The sequence below is a fragment of the Mercurialis annua genome, linkage group LG1-X, assembly GCF_937616625.2.
Source record: "Mercurialis annua linkage group LG1-X, ddMerAnnu1.2, whole genome shotgun sequence".
NCBI classification, from domain to species: domain Eukaryota; kingdom Viridiplantae; phylum Streptophyta; class Magnoliopsida; order Malpighiales; family Euphorbiaceae; genus Mercurialis; species Mercurialis annua.
Window position 1 is genome coordinate 55,883,077 of NC_065570.1, and position 21,718 is coordinate 55,904,794.

The window sequence follows — 21,718 nt, forward strand, 5'->3', positions numbered from 1 at the left end:
TCCATCTTTGGATTATTTTAAGTGTCTCTACCTAAAACAAATTAAGCAACATTTGACTCATCATAATTGTATTCACTACACTTTGCTCTTATTAATTCTAATTAATTGCATTATATACTCTCTCTTTTAATGGAATTAATAATGCGATGGAAGAATCTTATTCTCAAACAATAACGATGGATGAGAAGCTATACACGTTGGAATTTTGATTCAAAGTGGTCCATTTGGACTAAAATATTATTAGCAATTCATCTACCTTCTGCTATATAAAGCTGTGGATGTTAATCAATAGAGCCATATCAACTTAATTAGCAACTCTTCTGTCTAATTAATATTTCTTCTTGTATATATATGTTCTTATATATAGTTTTGCTTTGCATTTCTTGAGATATATTAGTTTCTTGATTTGATAGAGGAAGCAATCAAGAAATATTCTCTTGCATTGATAGAGGAGAGTAATTAACAAGAAAAAGAAAAGAATTTCGGATATGAAGGTAAAAAGTTCAATTTTTCTTATGTATTCTTTTGTTTTTTGTCCTAATTTATTATAATATGGAGTGCAATATATAAAGTTTATCTTTTGTTGACCATGTTATTTTAAAAAAAAAAAAATCATTTCGGTCTTTTATTCGGTGATTCGGAGTTAAGTAATTAATTTTCAGCCATTTTAATCAATTAATAATAATATTTCTATTTTTAAAGTAATCAAATATAAAACTGTATATTTAGATCAATTAAGAATAAAATTGAGTAGTCGTGGTCCGTAACCTTGTTCATATCGTGCAATTTTGTCCTTAACTGACCTCAAAATAAAAAATATATTGTACTTAACTGATAAAAATGACAGAAGATAATAAATTATTTAACCCAAGTCATAAATTTATAGACTAAATTGACCATTCGCTCTATTTATTTCCTACAATTTTCCATGAAAAAACTTTATTGTACAATTCGTAAAGTCATTGAAGTTCTTTACGTAAATTTCTTTAGTGGGTTTGTATTTTGGAGGGAATTAGAAAAATTTAAATTGATTGGAAGCCTATATTTATAACTTTCTATACATGGCATGTCTGAACTATCGAATTACAGGTTATAGATTATAAGTACATAAGCTATGCATACGACATAATATATTTGTAAATTTTATCTGTTCAGACTCATAGACTTCAGTTTCGTCTTGTGCATGAAAATTTCTACATTAGTAATAAGATTAAGTGCCAGAACCAATGAACTGTAGCTCAAATGGTATAAATGCTAGGCAGCAAACTGCTAGGTCGTGGGTTCGATTCCTCCCATTATCGCTCCCCCATCTCCAATCATCAAAAAAAAAAGTGCCAGATAAATACTCCATATATTTTGTTTGGAAGGAGCCAATTTGGGGAACATGGAATTTGTATAAATAGATAAAAATATGGAGCAACATTTATATATTTTGTTAAAATTTTATAAAAGTCTATTTTTTAAGATCGATAAAATAATGTCATCAAATTATATATTGATAGTATTATTTAAAAATTTAAATTCATAGGGCGGTCAGTATTTTTTTATATAAGCCCACTTCAGTCAAAAATAGTATTTTTCAAGCCAGTGTATGGTTTAATATAATTTATATATAGTATGTATAAATTTAGTCTAATAATAAAAGTATAATGCTCGAATTTGTGGTTTTGAGTTAAATATAATTCACTCTCTTCTAATTACTATCACTATTATCTAAATTTTTTATTATTAAAGAAGTTCAATTTAATTGCATTCGAGCATTTTACTTTTTTTTATTAGACTAAATATATAGACACTTAAAATAATCTATAAGTAATTATAGATAATTTTTGTAATTTTATGACTTAATGGACTATTATGAAAAATTTATGGAGTGAACTTTAGTTATAATAATAAGGATAATTGTAAATTTGATCAAACATGAAAAAAATTAATTTTTCACAATTCAAGAAAAATAGAATTATATTTAAACTAATTTCAGAGGATTTCTCTAAAAATCCCATAAGATATTTGAGTAAAAAAAAAGAGAATAATAAGAAATATCAGGCAGACAAACACTTTATTTTAGGCACAAAAAGTACTAATAACTGTATTTACCCTTTTTAACTTTTTGGACGGTACAAATATTTTTTATTGCCGAAAAAGAGGTTGAAAACACTCTTGCAAGAAACAAAAGTAACCAGAAAAGTTAAAAAAATCTTAAACTAAACAAAAGTAATTTTTTTGTTTTTGAGTCAACAATTTTACACATTCAACCTTCATCTCCATTAACTTAAACAACCTCTAGAATGGCTTCTTAGAAGATTAAAGAAATTTTCTTTCTTAATTATTAATTATCTTTTGCTTAAACGACTAAATTACTAAATTTATATTCATGTACTACCTACTATTATCTACCAAAGAAAATTTGATATGCATAGTTGCATTCGATAAAGTATTTACCAGCAGTCTGAATTTGCACTTTAACTCCTTGCCAAGATAGAGAAGATTGGTGTAGATGCTATATAAATTTCTACTATTACAAAAAATAAAAAAAACAATGACATAATAGATGCTCGATTGGAGCGGAAACAAGAGGTCGAGATAGTAATTATTTTTTAATCGTAAGTTATCAATTACTTTTTTATTTACTAGTCTATTTTTCTCTCTTTTTATTTTTTGAGTTCATCGTCTAAAATTATTCACACATACTTTAAATTCGTATTTTGGAAATCTAACTAGCGGTCGAATTGATGAAGCCCAACTAATTTGTAGTTCAACTATTAGAGTAAGTTATAAATATATATAATAATAAAACATGATTATACGGTTCAACTAGTTCAACCGAATCATCCACCAGTCCAGTCTAAGGGGAAATGGTTCAATTTTGGTTAAACCAGCATGGCGGACTTTTTAATCGCGGCTTTAAATCCTCAATGATAAAATCATAGGACTAAATAATTTAAAATGAATAGATTAAATTTATAAGTTTTAGATTAGAATTTGTGTTTTTATAAGTTATAATAATAAGGCTTAATCACCAAAAAAACCCCCACCTTTTAGCCCCTTTTCAAATGCACCCTGACGTTGCAATTTTGTCAGTTGCACCCTAATTCACACCTTTGATTTTCAATTCCACCCTCAAGTACTAAATTGATCTTTTTTTCATTTAAAAAAAGTTAAAATAAGTCATCTATTTTTAACTTTTTATGTGGAAAAGAGTTTAAACGAGTACTTTATAAGGGTTTTTATGAATTTTTTCCGAGTGAAAAAAGTCCAATTTGATTTTAAGGGCGGAATTGAAACCCAAAGGTGCGAATTAGGGTGCAACTGACAAAATTGCAACGTCAGGGTGCAACTGAAAAGGGGCTAAAAGGTGAGGGTTTTTTTGGTGATTAAGCCTAATAATAATAATAATAATAAAAGTTGTAGTGTGAAAGATTTGTTTGGGAGTTTCAAGGAAAGAGCAATTAGGTATTGAAGTTTGAGAATGAAAGTAGTAGTAAGAGAAAGTGGTGTCTGTAGGGTAGAAGAGTGATGAGTTGAGTGGTGTAAATATACGAGTGGCAGAGTCAATTAGTCGGCCGTTGACAAACCGTGTACCATGTGACTCTTTTTCTCTTATATAACCACCACTCTTCTCCCTTTCATTTCCATTCCATCTCCCCATTTATTTCTTCACTCTTCACCTCACCTTTATAACCACACTCTCTTCTTTCATTTCTTGAACAAATTTTTATAAAATCTGTTTTGGAATTTGTGATTCTTGAAAAGAGTGTCTTCTTCTGTCAGTTTACTCTACTTCTTGGATACTTCTTACAGTCAAGAACATAATTAAGCTTACTAATCTTTGAATCTTTTTCTTTGGACTCTTCGTTCGAAACAAAAAAGATGGGTGATAATACAGCCGCAGCCAAGAATCAGTTTCCTCCTCACTCCTTCAGTATTGTTTCAGACGTGCCGCCTCAAGCCAACTCCAAGTGGTTAGACGATGACGGCAAACTCAAGCGAACCGGTAAATTTATATTCTTACATACTCAAACATATCTTGACTGCTATTTTGGTTTGATTCTCATTCTTGAGTTTGGTTTCATCAGGAACTGTTTGGACAGCTAGTGCTCACATAATAACAGCAGTGATCGGTTCTGGAGTTTTGTCTTTGGCTTGGGCGGTTGCTCAGCTCGGTTGGGTTGCTGGCCCCTCTGTTATGTTCTTGTTTTCTTTGGTTACTTATTATACTTCTACTCTGCTCTCTGCTTGCTACCGAACTGGCGATCCTGTCAATGGCAAGAGAAACTATACTTACATGGATGCTGTTCGTTCCAATCTTGGTATATTTATATTTATACTCGACACTAATTAATTGTTTCATTCTCAATTTTAGACCATATTCAGATTTTCTTAATCTTTGTAATATTTTTCAGGTGGTGGTAAGGTTAAAATATGTGGATTTGTTCAGTATTTGAATCTTGTCGGAGTTGCCATTGGTTACACAATAGCATCGTCTATTAGTATGATGTAAGTTTTGCTATACAATTCTTATTTCTTGGTTTCTCGTGCCCTGAATCCGAAATGCTGAAATTAAAAACAAAAACAAAAACATTTTTTTAAAAAATATATATTTATGATTTTTAGTAATGTTTTTCTAAACATAAATAAAATATTAAATATAGAGCTCGATAAGTTTTCGAGTTTTTTTCTTTTTTGTTGAATTATTGGACTAATGAGTTTTGTGTGAAACAGGGCAGTGAAGAGGTCAAACTGTTTCCACAGCAGCGGAGGCAAAGATGCATGCCATATGAATGCAAATCCTTACATGATTGCATTTGGAGTTGTTGAAATTTTACTCTCTCAAATTCCTGATTTTGATCAACTATGGTGGCTCTCTATACTTGCTGCTGTCATGTCCTTTACTTACTCCACCATTGGTCTCGGCCTTGGAATTGCTCAAGTTGTTCAAAATGGTAAAATCATGGGCAGTATGACCGGAATTAGCATCGGAACAGTCACTGAAACTCAAAAGATATGGAAAAGCTTCCAAGCTCTCGGCGCCATTGCTTTTGCTTACTCATACTCTCTTATCCTAATTGAAATTCAGGTATTTTATTACTCATCGCTCAATCCACTTCATTGTATAGGATTATGAATTTTTCACTTATAACTTGATATAATCGGATTTAGAGACCATTGTCTTAACTTGGGTGACTTGTTTTTATGACAGAACACAATCAGATCTCCACCAGCAGAGTTCAAGACAATGAAAAAAGCAACTCTAATAAGTGTATCTGTCACCACTATTTTCTACATGCTATGTGGTTGCTTCGGCTATGCTGCTTTCGGAGACATGTCTCCCGGAAATCTCCTAACTGGATTCGGTTTCTACAACCCCTACTGGCTACTAGACATTGCCAATGTCGCGATAGTAGTCCATCTAGTCGGTGCATACCAAGTCTACTGCCAACCCTTATTTGCATTCGTCGAAAAAGCAGCAGCACAAAAGTTTCCGGATAGTGAATTTATTACTAAAGACATAAAAATCCAAATCCCCGGATGCAAACCCTATAATCTGAACCTCTTTAGATCGGCATGGAGGACTATTTTTGTAATTTTTACGACAGTAGTTTCGATGTTGCTTCCGTTCTTTAACGACATTGTTGGTTTGCTCGGAGCATTGGGATTTTGGCCGTTGACAGTTTATTTTCCAGTAGAAATGTATATAGCACAAAAGAAGATACAAAAATGGAGCACAAGATGGCTCTGTCTTCAAATATTAAGTGCTGCTTGTCTTATCATCACCATTGCTGCTGCTGCTGGTTCTATTGCTGGAGTTATTGATGATCTTAAAACTGTCAAGCCATTTCATACTACTTATTAGATTAGTTTATTAGAAAGTTTCAGATCCACATTGATGAACATTTCAAAATTAAAACAAGTGAATGTTATGCAGTATTTTTTTTTATCTTTTGCTGTCAATTTCTTGCCTCACAAGAAAACGGGACCATGTTTATGTAACATATAAAAAAACATGCGTCTTTAATTCTCTATAGATTAAAAGCTTTGTATAATTCTGTATTTTCTAATGCAAATTGGAAAAATTTATGCATAGACTTCTCTTTTATTCTTTTTTTTAGCTATTGACTTTTTGTGATATGGCGGCACGATCATAAATAGGAGTGTAACGAGATTGAGTTGATTTAAAATATTGTTAAATTTGAATTCAGCTCTAATATTCATAGTTCGAAAATTAATCAGAACTTTATCGGATTTTATTTTTAATAATAAATATTGATTCGATAAGACTTCTAATTTTAACCAGCTTGTACTATGAAAAAGATCAATTTTTGGGTTCATTAAATACCATAAATTGGAGTCAAATAAGTGAGACCAGGTGGTGGGACACTTCTCCATGTATAATACTAATAGAGACCTCATGCACACTCAATTGGAAATAAATCACTCCTTTGATATAATTAGGCTGATGAGTCATAAGTTTCATTTTTTTGTTAAATTATTATAAGCAGTATTAATAATTTTTGGTCCTAGTGTTTATGAAACTACCGACACCTATTTTAAGATATTGAGTCAAAATAATCTTTGACTTTAAGGACATGATCCTCCAATTTAATTATTATTTTAAAAATACACAACCATTCGTATAAAAACATCTTGATGTTTTTGTTTTAACTAACTTTTGAAATAACGAACCTTGGAGAAAACGATTACCCTTTGGAATTATTTTTTTTGATTTATGTTATGTACTAATTTAAAAAACAATTAATAATAGATGAAATAAAATATGATGTAGAAAGAGATACTCCATATGTTGTTTTTTTTTGCCAGATCTCCATATGTTAACTTCTTTTAACTAATTTAACGTATTTATTTAGTGTGATTATACATCATAATATTAATTTTTATTTTAAATAAAGTTTAAAACTTTAGCGATAATATTTTACTTTATTTTTAAAATTTAAAAACTTAGCAATTTCTTCCTTATCGCTAATTGTATTCAATATGCTAATGTAAAATATTAATATTCACCGTAAATATATAAAATGATGATCTGGTCATGACACTATATATTAATCAAAATAGTTATATAACTAATAAAAAAATTAAATTGTATTTCTTTTAACAGGAAAAAAGGTCATTTATGTCCCTAAAATTTGATTCGATGATCAAGTAAGCCATTAACATTCAGAAAAGTTCAAATATACCTCTAACGTTTTAAAAAGTGAACAACTGGGCTCCCCTATTTTGACAACCAAACTCCTAAAGTCTCATTTATGAGTCAAAATCAGGACGTGATTGTTCACTTTTAAGACGTTAGAGGCATATTTGAATATTTCCGAACGTTAGGAGCTCAATTGATCCTGTAGATAAAATTTAAGGATATAAATGATTCTTTTTCCATTTTAAAATGTTATAATAACAATTTGGGGTATGAATCTCGTATGATTTTATTTATTTCTAAACGGTGTTTTTTAATGATATTTAAATTGTTCAAAAATGAATTTGATGGAACATAGTTAAACATCAACTCTTGGTGTTGAAAGAGGACGCCAAAAGCTCAAGGTACAAGTGAGTTGATAAAGCGCTCTCTTAATTTAAGTGAGATGCAGATTTGAATCTTACTCATATATGCAGTTGTTTATAATTTGGCGCTAGAGTCTACCCCACAAATGACCTATATCACTCGACTGGAAATTAATTTAAGTATAGAAGATTTAAAAGTGTTGTCTTATAATTAAAATCCATTCAAAAAAACCCCATAAGCTCAATACCAAAAAAAATGTGGAGGTTGAAATTTTTACTCCAATAATGAAATGCTTCAAGGAATAGTTTGCCTTATATATCTGTAACAAAAAAAATATTTGATGGATTTCCTTATAATCATGTTGTATGTAGTTTAATTATTTGTTTTCATTATTAGTTGAAAGTTAGTATAATTGATCTTATAGTAATAACTGAATGAATTATTACTTTATAAAAAAGTAAAGTAAGTACCAATGGGAGTTGGTCCAAGTGGTAAGCGGCTTGGTATCGCTTAAGCAAGGTCTCGGGTTCGAGTTCTTGTGAATGCAGAAAATTCCCACTGGAAGACTCACCCACCATGCCAGGTGCGCGACACGGGTCGGATCCGGATTAGTCAGGGCGAAGCCTTGGAAACCGGATGGGCTTACCAAAAAAAAAAAGTAAAGTAAGTATAAAAGGCACATATATTATTGAAGTGAATTACTCTATTATTTTTCAAAAGTATGCATATATTTATAAAGATTAATGGGTGAAGTTGTGCATCTTCCCCTGCCACACTGTATAAATAAACCCCAATTAGTTTAAAGAAAGAATAGATGATGCAGCTGTTGAAGTGAGTGAGAGGCAGAATGGAGTTTCAAGAAAGTTCGAATTGAAATTGAAATTTTGTTGTTATTATCAATACTTTATAGATAGATGGTCCTGCGTGAAGAGTATGGCACAGAAGGCAGAATCTTGATTAGAACCACTGAAAGTGCGAAAATCAAATACAAGTGGCTAGGACCATGCAGCAGATGCTATCCGATCTTAGGTTTCATATTGGAGTATTAAATCATGAGAACATGGTGTAGTTATCAGTGGTGGGGAGATCTATTAGCTACCCATCAAGCATTTATTTATAAGTACAGAACACTGTGCATCGCATGGACTTGTTATAGTTGAAGTTTCTGTAGCTTTGCTTTGGAACTGCCACCCCCATTCACCCATAATTAATGCTAACTAATTAATGTCACATATATAAAGACTTACAACTATCTATAACTGTATAAATTAAGATGTAGAGCTCATATAAAAATGTAATGGTTGAAGAGAATGTATTGCATTAACCGTAATAGAGATGTAATGGTGGAAAAGAAAATAGTGTAATAAAAATCTTATAACTAGAAATTATAGGTAGGATTTAAATGAACCGAGCTGCTCATGAGTTGCTCGCTATTCGGCTCGATTGAAGTCCGGTCTGAGTTTATTAGTGTAAATGAAGAAGCTCAAGTTTTATTATTTTTTTATAATTTATACATAATCTATAAAAAAACAAAATTATACTATATTACATATATGTGTGTTAAATAGTGTGGAAATTGGTATGGATCACTTATCAGTTTACTTTTTAAAGTCCAACGGTTGTAAGAGATTGTATAATAATTATGAGTTTAATAAAAAGCTAATGTAGCACAATAATCAGACTCAAAAGTAATATAACGACCGCGGATGCATTGCTCTTAATTAAAAGAAAGAATAATAGAGACGTATATAGCACAAAAGAAAATGTAAAAATAAGATGGCTCTGTCTTCGAATACTATCATCACCATTGCTGCTGCTGCTGGTTCTATTGCTGGAGTTATTGATAATCTTAAAATTGTCAACTAATTTCATACTATTTATTAGATTAGTTCATTAGAAGATAGCAGATTACATTGATGGACATTTTAATATATATTTTTATAAATGTAGTATATATTAAAAGTTCATAACAAATGGCAAAAAGTCCAAACTACACAAATCAAATCTTTCATTTTTGTTAATTTCGTATGTAGTTTTTTTATCTTTTACTGTTAATTTCTTGCCTCACAAGAAAATAGGACCATATTTATGTAGCATATAAAAAAAGACATAGGTCTCTAAGTTTAGCATTGTATAATTCTGTATTTTATTTTCCAATGCAAATTGGAAAACTTAATGGATAGACTTCTCTTTTATTCTTTTGTTTAGTTATTCACTTTATGCTATGGTTGGAATATATATATATATATATATATATATATATATATATATATATATATATATATATATATATATATATATATAGGAGTGTGATAGAATCGATCTAAAATAGGGATCATGTCATAACAATTCACCAATTTTATATGTTTTTTTATTTTAATCATACTGTCTAAAATCGTCATTTTCATACACCAACTATCAATTTTTCTCAAATTCATACACCGTTCAAAAATTCGGCAAAAATTGCTGACATGTCACTATCTGATTCGTTATAGCATGTCACTATCTGGTTGACAACTCATCAATTTTTGCCGGATTTTTGAACGGTGTATGGATTTGAAAAAAATTGGTAGTTGGTGTATGAAAATGACGATTTTTAAACGGCGTGATTAAAATGAGAAAACGTGTAAAGTTAGTGAATTTTTATGACATTAACCCTTTATAATATAGTCAAAGTCAAACCCAACTCTCATATTCAAAACTAGAAAGTTAATTATCAAATGTTATTTTAAAAATTTAAGCTCTGATTCGATAGAATATTTAAAACTCGTATTCGGCTTGATTATTTATATTCTAATTTTAAAATAATTTTTAAATTAAAGTAAAAATATGTATAATTATAAAGAAAAAAAGTTAAATTAACTAAAATTTGATTAAACTCGTGAATTTATCTAGTTGAATATTTTAATGCTTAAATTTGACTCGTTTATTTACTCGAGTAGTCGAACTCGGTTCAATTTTAAATTATTTTTCTAATTAATTTTAGATAGTTCGCGTGTCAACTCGATTCGATTACATTTTTAAAATAGTGTTCGAGTACAATTGCAAATGTTAATTTTTAAAATTTGTAAATAATAAATCAGAGTTAAATAAGCGAGACCAAGTGGTGGAGTACTTCTTCCGTGCATCAGTAATGTATATTTTTTTAGAAGTATATATATATTCTAGAAAATGTATTTAAAATGTATTTATAAATAAAATAAATTTGAGGATAATATATTTATAAAGTTAAATTTGTGATTTTGATATTACTTTTAAAAAGATTATAGAAATTTAAATAAGCGCCGCGTTTGCTTTTGAGTGAGCATTATTGCGTGGTGTTTTGCCCTTTTCCCAACATGCAAAGGTTTCAGTTGGTGATTCCTCTTCAGCTTCAAAAATTGCATGTGAACACCTTTATATTCCTTCGTACCAAATAATAATAATATACTCCTTTTTCATTTCATAGTAATATAATACTCCATGTGCCTTGCACATCTGCTCAACCACAAGGGCCATTTTTGTTATAAATTACTTTTCTTCATCAAAACTGCCATTGCCCCTTAATAATTTGATCATTGCATTATTCTAAAATTTTCCTTTTCTATGTTGTCATTGAAATTATAATTTTTAATAATATAAGTGCAGAACTTTTTTTTTTGATAATTGGGAGAGGGGGAGCGCTTGTGGGAGGAATTGAACCCACGACTTTGACAGTTTGCTGTCCAGCGCTTATACCACTTGAGCTGCAACTCGTTGGTTATAAGTGCAGAACTTATTTTCAGCTCTCTGTACTTTTTATTTTTTTTATTTATTTAATTTAAAAAAAAATTACTTACTTTGTTCCTCTATAATCAAATTTCGCAATAGTTTCATCCTTAATTGGACTAAATAAATAAAAAATAAACTTTAAAAAAGACTAAGTTAATAGTAAATTTTACATAGGACAATGACAAAAATATAAATATAAAAATTAACTAAAGAAATAAAGTAAAACAGAAATGAACTAAATAAAAAGTTAAAAGTACACGCAGCTAAGGATATGGGTTACGCCTAATATTAATTATTTGTATACCTTCTAATCCATATTATCTGTCGTATTTGAAAAAGAAAATAGTTCATAATATTTGTCATTTTAAAATATCAATAGAACAGTTGTTGCTATTTTTTCAAATTTATTCTCGTCAATAAATAACTTAGTGACTGAAAAAAATTAGTTAATCTTAAAAATAGTGCTAGTAAGTAACATGGATAATTTAATAAGAGTGTATATAAATCAAAATAAATTTATTATCTTCTTAATCTATGCGAAATAGTAACATACGACAAATTTTAATTAAATAAATTTTCTTTGACAAAAAAACTAATTTATCTTTTTTAATTATACAATAAGAGCTTAATGATAAGTATTTAAAATAGATGAGATAAGGTTAAAATAGGTAAAAATGAGTATTTATTCATATGAAATATTTTATTAGAACAAATAAATTAATTTTCAAGAAATATAATGCCCTTCTATAATAAATCAAACTTCCCAAAAATTACAATAATGCTTCTATAATATTTTAATCAAATATATTTGTTTTGCTCAACCATGTCTAAACAAATGTCAATATATGTTGATAATTACGTTCTATTATTTAAATTTTCAATGGTGGTTTATATGGTTAGTGGAGGAGGGTGGCCGCTTTTAGCCGGCGGCAAGTGGTAGGCCCCGCCGGCGAAATTGCCCGTATTTGCTACAGGTAATAATTTTCTAGGTCTAAGGTGGTGTGCTTAATTTAGTGGGTTGGTGTTGTTGAATTTCACTATAGCTACGATTTGCCATTCACATTTATTTCAATTTCTTCTTTCCCTACCTAACAAAATAAAGACTACAAAGTGGTCACTGCCTTTTAGCTATAATTACGCTTTAGCAATGTTTAATGGAAGAAAATTATAAGAAGATTCTCCAAGAACTTAGGAGATTTATGAAGATTCTTTTCCTAATCTTGTGAAGCCATCATACTAATCTTCAATGGAGTTAATGATGGTAGCGCCAAAAATAAATAAAAACAATTTTTCCATATAGTCTCTATCCACCAAATTAATGTATACATAGCTAATATATTATATTCCCGTCGTTTTTTTTAATAGTCCATTTAGTAAAACAATTTTTCCATATAGTCTCTATCCACCACATTCATGTATACATAGCGAATATATTATACTCCCTCCATTTTTTTCAGTTGTCCATTTAATAAAATATATTTATCTATATTTGCTTGCCAAATTAGATTTTTTTAAGATGATTTTAATCATTATCTTCTAAATTTACTCATCCCTAATAAATGACTCTATATTTTAATTTAGGTTTAAATGCATAAAAAATCACAAACTTTCGCGTGTTTTTTGAATTTAATATGAACTTCAATTTTGACATATTTAACATAAAATTTCCAATTTTGCAATTATATATTACATTTGTGTTTTTTTTATTCAAAACGACACCGTTTTACTCCAAAAACGGTGTCTGTGTCATTATTGCAAAATTTTGAAAGTTCATGTATTTATATGTCGGCTAATAATCACCGACGGTCCTCGACCTTTACCCCAAACTTCCCTAAACCCCCTATACTTTCAAAAGCTTCCCTAAACCCCCCAACATTTGTGGCGGCGTCATTCACGGCCCTTATGGACAAAAATACCCTTTAATTTTTGACGGCTGTAAATATAAAAAAAAAAGACGGCGCCAGGTGTCCACTGACACGCCATTAAATATCTCAAAAAAAAAAAACACCCACAATGCCTCAAAACACTCAATCAAATCGAACCACACTAATCGAACCCAACCTACCGGTCAATTTTTCAATCACCGTAGCCCGCCGCCACGCTCCACCACCGTCGGCCACCGCCCTCCGGACATATGTTCTTGAAGGAACGATCTGTTCCTTCAAGAACAGATCTTGAAGGAACATATTGTTCCTTCAAGTGTCTTCTCAGACGAGAAGACGACCCAGCTGGGTCGTCTTCTCACCTGAGAAGACGACCGGAGAGGTCGGATGGGTTGGGTCGGGTGGAATGGGTCGGGTGTTGGGTTGATGATTTTGGTTAGGTTAGATTTTTTTTTTCAAATATTAATTTGGGGGTATTTTGGGTTTCTCATATTCTTAGTGTATTTTGGTGATGTGTCAGCTGACATGGCGCCGCCAATTTTTTTTTTTAAATGACAGCCGCCAAAAAATGACGGCACTGAGGGGTATTTTTGTCCATAAGGACCATGAATGAGCGCCGCCATAAAGGTTGGGGGGTTTAGGGAAGTTTGGGGTAAAAGTCGAGGACCGTCGGTGATTATTAGCCTTATATGTCGAAATTAGAAGTTTGTGTTAAATACCTAAAACACGCGAAAGTTAGGTGATTTTTTGTGCATTTAAAATTTTTATTTAAAAAGTATTCATTAACTAATAGTACTATATTAGTATTTCTTCTTATAAGTTAAGATAAAAATAGCACTATTTTAATATGTACAATTTTTGACTAAATGGACAACTAAAAATAACGGAGAAAGTAATATATTATTTCCTCCGTCTCAAATTGATAGGCGCTAGGCAGTTAGGACAAATATAATTATTAAAAAATGGCTTAATGACGTAAAAAATCGCAAACTTTAGCGTGTTTTCCAAATTTAACATCAACTTTCAATTTTGGCAAATTAATACACAAACTTTTAAATTTTTGCAATTTTAGCACCAATCAATTTTCCTTCAAAAAAATAGAGAGAAATGCTGATGTGTATACCGGAATAACCACTGTTCCGGCGTCCACATCAGTATTTTTTTCACAAAAAATTGATCAGTGCTGAAATTGCAAAGAATCAAAAGTTTGTGTATTAATTTGCCAAAATTGAAAATTTATGTTAAATTTGCAAAACACGCTAAAATTTGTGATTTTTTACGCAATTAAGCCTTGAGAAATTTAGTAAATTATGTAAAATGAGTAATTTTATAAAACATATCACACTTGTCCTTATTCAATGCAGTGCTGACTTTGTTTCTTAGTGAATTTGACTCATTTTTTAATGTAATATATTAATGAAGGTATGTGTTATCTAAACAATGAATTACTGCCTATAATTTGAAACAAAAAATATAGAATAATGCTTATCAATTTGGGACTGAAGAAATATTAAATATATGAAAAATTCTACAAATAGAAATTAAATAAGCGTTTAATGATGTAATCTGATGTTGACACCAGAAAAAACATTATGGTACAATAGACAGAAAATCTCATTTTAGAACTAAAAAAGAAAAAGGCAAAATCGTAGTTGTATTGACAGTATGAACATCTCCTGGATGATGATTCTATGGAAGTTCTAGCATGTATGTAACAAAAAGTAATACACATCATCATAAACATGAAATATCGTCTCTGCTACGATGAAAAGATTCTGTATCACAACAGAAACCTATTGCGCCTGCAACAACGGAACTCCATGAGCATTGGCGATTTACCCTAAAAATGGATGTTCCGAGGATGCCTGATGGTGCGGCATGAATATATAACTCTATGAATCATTCAACTTATTTGGAAAGCTCATTTGCTTCGAACTTTTTCCAAGACTCCTGTTCATATGCAAAATATTTGCTGAATATGAGGTTAATAGCAAATGAAAATGATTAGTATTTGGTAGAGGTGAGCAGCGGTCAGGTCATCGGACCACCTCTCATCCCATAATCATTTGGTTATAAATTTTGTTTGCAATCAACTGAATCATCGGATATTTCGGTTCGGTTATAATTGATCGGTTATCGAATAACAAAAAAGAAGCACAAATGAGGTGCTAGAATTAGCAACCATGACCTCTAGAAGAAAATAGATACTTTTACTACAACACGTTAAGGGACTATGATGTATGTTACCAATAAATATATTTCGGTAGGTTCAGTAAACAAAAGTTCTCCACACTCAAAAACAAAATCAAACAATATTATATTTGGAAATTTTATTTTGATTTATTCGGTTTGATTTGTCGTTTAACCAAACACTGCACAGCCCTAGTTCTATCTACCAAGTTAGACAAGTCTAATAATGCCTATACACTTATGACTACCCAGATTATTCATCACTATCCACTTAATAAGACCTGACTAGACACAAACTTCAGAATTATGAACCATCCATAAATTAGCCAAACAAAGCAATTGGTGACAGGCGCAATTTCAAAATTAAGAAAAAATAGGCAAGTGATTTCGTTGCACAAACATTAAATCTCTTGAGCCACATATTTAATAGTAGGATTTTGAGATTAATTTTGGGAAATTAGTGGAGCATAATATATTATCAGCAGGACTTGTACAAACTTTGAACCTCCAATTCAACTCTACATTTTTATTTGACCAACTAGCCAGTAACAAACTTATATGTAGCAAAAGATGAGGTTAGAAAGGGATACTTAGCATCCAGAAAAGTCTATACAAGTCGGGGCCTATTTCCATCAGTAACTGGTCTAGTTTTTACTGCTATCTTTGAGATTTTTTGTTAATTTGTTCATGATTCAAGTGCCATTTTCGGCAACTATGGCTTAATCGAGCAAATTGAAGTGAGGTGGGGTGAAATGTGAAGAATCTCAAAGCAGAATGCATATCTTGGTGGACGAAAACAGTCAGCTATTCACATTATCAAAATAATTCTGGCATCAAGGATATATATTCATTTCATCTTTTTATTTGGAAAAGAATCGAGAGTTGAATGTTTACCTTGAGTATATCAAAAACCTTCTCAGCAATATATTTTTGTTCAAGAGTAGCACCTTTCTGTTGAACCTTATCGGGATGCACAGATAGTGTTGCCTTACGATAAACTTTTTTTACTGATTCAGAAGTAAGCAAATCTGCCAGTGGAACTGGAACCCAACCACATTCAGGCCAAAGAACCTGTTCAGATAATTTCAATATCAAACAATCTTTCAGTAAACAGAGCATTTATTATAGGCAGATAACTTTAAAAACTAAAGACTGATGCTTCATTTTAGATTATAACTTTCAAAAATAAATAAATAAAAATACCCACATCTTGTAATGATAATAACAGAGCACGCATGTTGCCTTCCTTCCCTCCAGCCCAGCTTTTTACGGCGAAGTCCATTTTATCAGCAAGCCTCTGCAGGTTAACCTTGAAATATCAGAGCCATATAATTGAAACTAAAGGAGACTATGGATGAAAGAAGAAATGCCCGTAAGGAGGCGCAAAAGTTAACAAAAATCAACATGTTGCATACCTCTGCCTCAAAAGAAAAGTAAAGACAAACAAACATGTATGCTTACACTCATAAATCATGGCAGGTATATATGTAATCAACCACTCGGTTAATTTTTGGTCGCAATTGATAAAAGACGCAAAGGTAAAAATTTAAGAAGTGAAACGCAAAAGTTTGAACACAATTGCAACAAACCTTTTAAATTGAGACATAATTGTAAAAATTAAAAAGGTTTGGGTGCAATTGATAAAACACGCAAAGGGTTGGAATTAAAAAATGGCTTGGCTTAAAACAGATAAAGTATAAAAAATAAAGTAATTATAGAATTTCCCAACCAAATGCATATGCCCAGAGACATGTTTAAAAATAGAAGTTCTACACATGCACATGTATAGTTAACCACTATCCAGACGATCAGGTTATAAAAGTCTAACTAAATGCATCAAAACATATGTTTATAAACACAGTTTGCTATTTCAGACAGTCAGGTCATAAAAACCCAACTAAATGCATCAAAAACGTGTTTAGATGTGTGTATAACACAGAGTACTATTTCAGACAATCAGATCATCATATTAGTTCTACACTTACACGCCTCTCTTCTTGCTCATACTGAGTTTGGAGGTCGCGCTGCTTCATATCAGCAACTGCCTTTTCCTATATAAATGCAACAATAGAAAAATTAAAACTTATTCCAGAAGATATATAAATGAAGTTATCAAACCACAAATCAATTGACAAAGGGAAGTCATGAAGTACACAGAAGTGCTAGTTAATAAATTCTTTCTTAGATAAGGGCATAGAGCACATGCAATCAATTATTCTCAGTCAAAATATTTATTGAATATAAGAGCTAAAAAAATTCAATAATCCCTCATGGAAAAGTAAAATTCCTCATTTTTGTGTTACTGTGTATCACTAGTGAAAATTTCGAATCTCCTTCGCATGATAAAGCTTCAATTCAGATAATGCAAGAACCAAATCATAAGATAAATGTGTTGGTTAGAATATCTAGCAAAACAGAAAGAGAAGAGTGAAAAACACAAACCAATCGGTCCTGAGTTCTCTGATGACGGTCAAATCTGGCTCTTCGTCTTTCTTCAGTTTCACCTTTAACTTCCTCAAATCCTCCAAACAATGAGATATCTATGGGAACAAAAGTTAAATCAAAATATTAGAGTTCAAAGAGATTGCATCAAAAGTCAAAAAGCCATCCACACTGCTGCAAACTGAAGTCCATTTTACAGTAATAACTACCTCCAAGCATTGAAGGTAGGTCATCAACTATACTTGTCGTAGGCGAAGCCTTTCTCATGCTAGATGAAGCACTGATAGACTTCTTATGGGCCACAGGAGGCTCTCCTCTGCTGTTTATTGTCGCATCAAATATAGGATCCTATCAAGTGAAGCGAGAATCCAATTAAACATGCTCGGTAGTTACATAAACCATTCATTTCATATCAATTATCGCTAATCTCACCAAAGTCGCAGCCCTTGACCTTGGCGCACTGCTGGATCTATAGCCCATGTTTGATATGAAATCTATGTCATCTGCACTCAACTGCTGATTATTTTGAGTAGCATCTCCAGCTTCTTTATTTCTGTTTGCTTTTGTGGCTTGTCTCTCCCTTGCTTCCTTAGCATGGCGAACATCCAAGTGTCCATCAGAATTATTTCGCACCTTAATCCTGCCAAACTCTTCAAGTTCATCTATGGAAGATGTATTTGAGCTTTTAACTGCACCATGAAGCATTTCACAATATTCAGGTTACAGTGAATGCTCAAAAAAAGAATTCCTATAAACATAACCAAGATAGGATGCATTAAAAACCTTTATCACTCTTCAAAATTTGTCCTGGTTTTGGAGGGGGCTTTAGTGGGGACAAAACATTTGGCGATATAGCAGGTTTTCTGCTTCCAGAATGATTACATTTACTGGATTTTCCCACTGGTTCTGTGAAATTGGATTTTGCTGTGGTTGAATTTGATTCTAACACTATGAAAGGAGCATCTGTTGAGGTGTATGTTGAGTTATTCTTTCCTGTATTTTCTCTGCCACGAATGTGAAAATACAAGACATTGATTTCCATGTTAATTCATAAATCATAAAACATCAGATCATCCTAAAATATATTCAAGTCCATAAATCAGACATAATGTTTTGTTCCAAAAGACAGAAGTGAGCTTTAACAAAAAAAAAAGGGACAAAGAAAACGCCAAACCAAATAACGCATATACATATTACTTTAAGCTATTAAACTCAATTCATGAAAAAATCTAAAGAGTGATTGCATTTAGCAAATGCATGTGATCATTTATAGTTTTAGAAAGGAAAAAGACTAAGTTTCATACTACAACATCATGGTAAAGGAAGAGAGTAAAACACATGTGATACCATGATATCACATCATAATGGCTGTACAAGAAAGGAACGATAATCAGAAACAATGGCCATGTAAAATTATTGATTTTTGTCATCTATTCTCAATTAAATATTTTCTGTTTCAACTCCCTCTGGTCCGCTGCGGATTGCATATAGTGTAGAACCTATGCGAGTGTGATACCATAGCTAGATAATTTTGTACAGCAATTCAAAATGACATTTCTAGAGTAACAAATTCATTAGTAACCAAAAAATAAATAAAAAAGGAGGCATTCACTTCTTAAGTTCAACTATATGGGGGTACTACTTTAACATAAGGATTTTAATAGAAAGCTATCAAACAAAAGATAACCATAGAACGCTCGATAAAAATCAGACTCCATAAGCAAGAATTCCATTAAATGGTATTTTTTTTGTTTCAAATACATATCCTATCCATTGCTTTATTAACATGCACTTAAATTTCAATCTCCTTCATCAACTAATAAAATTCCTACCTAATCCAACATCTAATTCATCAATGAAGCAAAAACAAATATTTAGATTACTCAAGCATTGACAAACAATCTTTCACTAAAATAAATTGTCATATACCTTTGATTTGATGAGTGGCTTGAATGATCACCAAAGCCAGGTATGAGATCATCGAAACTAACAGATCTATTCTTACTAGGAGGCTGAAATGTAGCAGTAGAGTCCCCAAACAAGTCATTAACTGGGGCACTCTGATCCTTAGGCTGAGATATAAATGACCCAGAAATATAATCTGTACTATTACTGGCATTATTATTATTAGAATTAAAGCCATCAAAGCCACTCAATAAATCATCACCACTAAAGGAACCAGAATTTGAAAAAAGAGGATCGAAAGACCCATCTCTATTACTATTTGAACTCTTTTGAAATCCACCAAAAGACATGAAACCGTCATCATTGTAATCATTTAGACCGTTAAAATCCTGGGGTTTTTTAGTAGTGGAGAAAAGGGGTTCGTTGTAATTATTGAAGGAAAAAGACCCATTACCAGAGATTGAATTGTACGAAGAATTTCTGGAGTCTGAAGAGTCATAGGAAGAAGAAGTGAAATTTGGAGTGATGGGTTGTTTAGAGAGAGCCATTGGAGCTGACTTGCCTTGCGGTTTTATTCCATAACCCTTGGTTAACTCATCAAATGTATCCATTTTTAAACGATCCAACTGAATTTTGATAGATGGGTATGTTTCTGATCTATCAAAAATAGAGATTCAATTTTAGGGATTCAAAATTAGCTAGGGGAAAAGAAGATCTTGTTTGTTTCAAATGAAAATGAGAAACACAAGAATTTGGTGCAGCTGCTGTAGAAATTGGATGATAAACAAAGAAAATAAGATGGAGAAATAGAGATTTTCTGAAAATTCAGGAGAAACTCTGTTTTCTTCGTCCTTTTTGTAAATTGTGTTGGTGAAGGCGATGGTCGGTCAGAATTGTACATTATAATCTACTCTTAACCCAAACCGACAATTCTGAATTCTGATGGTAAATATTATAGTTCATTTTCCCTTGTGTCACAGGAGAAGGAAAATGTTATTTACAGCAATATGTAAATAAATGGTTATTAATATATAGCTTGATTTATGAGAAATAAATTGTACAAAACATTATGATGAAAAAAAACTGGTGCATATTAATTGATGGATCCAAAAACGAATGTGCGGTCAGTTCCGTATCCGTTTGTCTGGTTTTTCGCAAATGAAGATGGATCTTCTGTCGGGGCTTCGAATCCATTCTGATGCCTAAGTTAGTTAAGGGTATGATTGGTATATTAAGAATAGATTGATATTGTGTAAATGATATGTATCCTTAAAAGTGGCTCTGAGCCCTATATTTATAGGGCAACGTGTGAATCTCTTCGTTTTTCAGCGATGTGGAATTTTACCATATTCCGTCAATAATCATTAGATATTAACAATTTAATAACATGTTGATAGTGTGTACCAGAGTGTAGCGGTTTTTTTCTAAAATCGCCCCTACAAGGGCTAATTACCACACTTATATCATGTTTTCTATCGTTTGATTATTCTTAATAGTCGAACGCAAAAAGTCGCCCCTTCTAAGTTGGAGCATTGGTTTTGCCCCTGAGAGCCTCTATGACCGAAAAGTCTCGATTGTGAGCCTTGGCAACTCTCATTTTGTTAATTAATTTGAGCACAAAATGACACGAGTCTGTATGCTTGTTTGTTCACGTTTCAAACTCAAGTGAGCAAAAAGCATACAGAGTGTTGAGATAACTGTTGTTAAAGTATCACCATCATCTTGAACTTTTGGGTGTTATTTGATTTTTTTTTATTGAAAATTTCAGATTTTCCAATAAGCAATCTGTCAGAGTTCTTAGTGAGCAAATTTGTCGGTTCAGGTTCTACTCTGCCCTAAGAAGCAGATTTGTCGGTACAAAGTTATACTCTGCCCTTACGAGCATATCTACCGGTGCAAGTTAAACTGATTTGTCAGTTCAAGTTATACTTTGTCCTGATGAGCAGATTCGTCGGTCCAAATTCTACTATGCCTTAGTAGGCAGATTTGTATGTTCAAGTTTCATTCGGCCCTAGCTAATGCGTGTATTTGA

At 31.6% G+C, this 21,718-nt stretch overlaps 2 protein-coding genes across 2 annotated transcripts; one reads left to right on the top strand and one right to left on the bottom strand.

The window, feature by feature from the left end:
- Positions 1 to 303: 303 nt before the first annotated feature.
- Positions 304 to 6,082, top strand: LOC126661849 (amino acid permease 3-like). Its single transcript, XM_050355730.2, has 6 exons — positions 304 to 494; positions 3,871 to 3,994; positions 4,077 to 4,310; positions 4,404 to 4,497; positions 4,723 to 5,077; positions 5,201 to 6,082. The coding sequence occupies exons 1-6, from the start codon at positions 489 to 491 to the stop codon at positions 5,852 to 5,854; spliced, it is 1,467 nt and encodes a 488-aa protein (XP_050211687.1). The 5' UTR covers positions 304 to 488; the 3' UTR covers positions 5,855 to 6,082.
- Positions 6,083 to 14,641: 8,559 nt separating this feature from the next.
- LOC126660331 (auxilin-related protein 1) lies at positions 14,642 to 20,640 on the bottom strand. Its single transcript, XM_050353779.2, has 9 exons — positions 19,711 to 20,640; positions 18,565 to 18,785; positions 18,214 to 18,470; positions 17,991 to 18,129; positions 17,782 to 17,879; positions 17,325 to 17,390; positions 16,547 to 16,636; positions 16,234 to 16,410; positions 14,642 to 15,099 (listed from the first exon to the last, which is right to left on the bottom strand). Exons 1-9 carry the CDS (start codon positions 20,295 to 20,297, stop codon positions 15,058 to 15,060), a joined length of 1,677 nt encoding a protein of 558 aa, XP_050209736.1. The 5' UTR covers positions 20,298 to 20,640; the 3' UTR covers positions 14,642 to 15,057.
- Positions 20,641 to 21,718: the final 1,078 nt, after the last annotated feature.

What these genes read in the sequence shown, in the direction of transcription:
- LOC126661849 (XM_050355730.2), top strand. An exon ending in CGGCAAACTCAAGCGAACCG is followed by an intron (nt 3,995 to 4,076) that starts GTAAATTTATAT and finishes TGGTTTCATCAG; the next exon opens with GAACTGTTTGGACAGCTAGT. An exon ending in TGCTGTTCGTTCCAATCTTG is followed by an intron (nt 4,311 to 4,403) that starts GTATATTTATAT and finishes AATATTTTTCAG; the next exon opens with GTGGTGGTAAGGTTAAAATA.
- LOC126660331 (XM_050353779.2), bottom strand. Translation starts at nt 20,297, where the DNA reads ATGGATACATTTGATGAGTTAACCAAGGGTTATGGAATAAAACCGCAA. An exon ending in AGCCACTCATCAAATCAAAG is followed by an intron (nt 18,786 to 19,710) that starts GTATATGACAAT and finishes CATTCGTGGCAG; the next exon opens with AGAAAATACAGGAAAGAATA. An exon ending in AGAGAACTCAGGACCGATTG is followed by an intron (nt 17,391 to 17,781) that starts GTTTGTGTTTTT and finishes GCATTTATATAG; the next exon opens with GAAAAGGCAGTTGCTGATAT.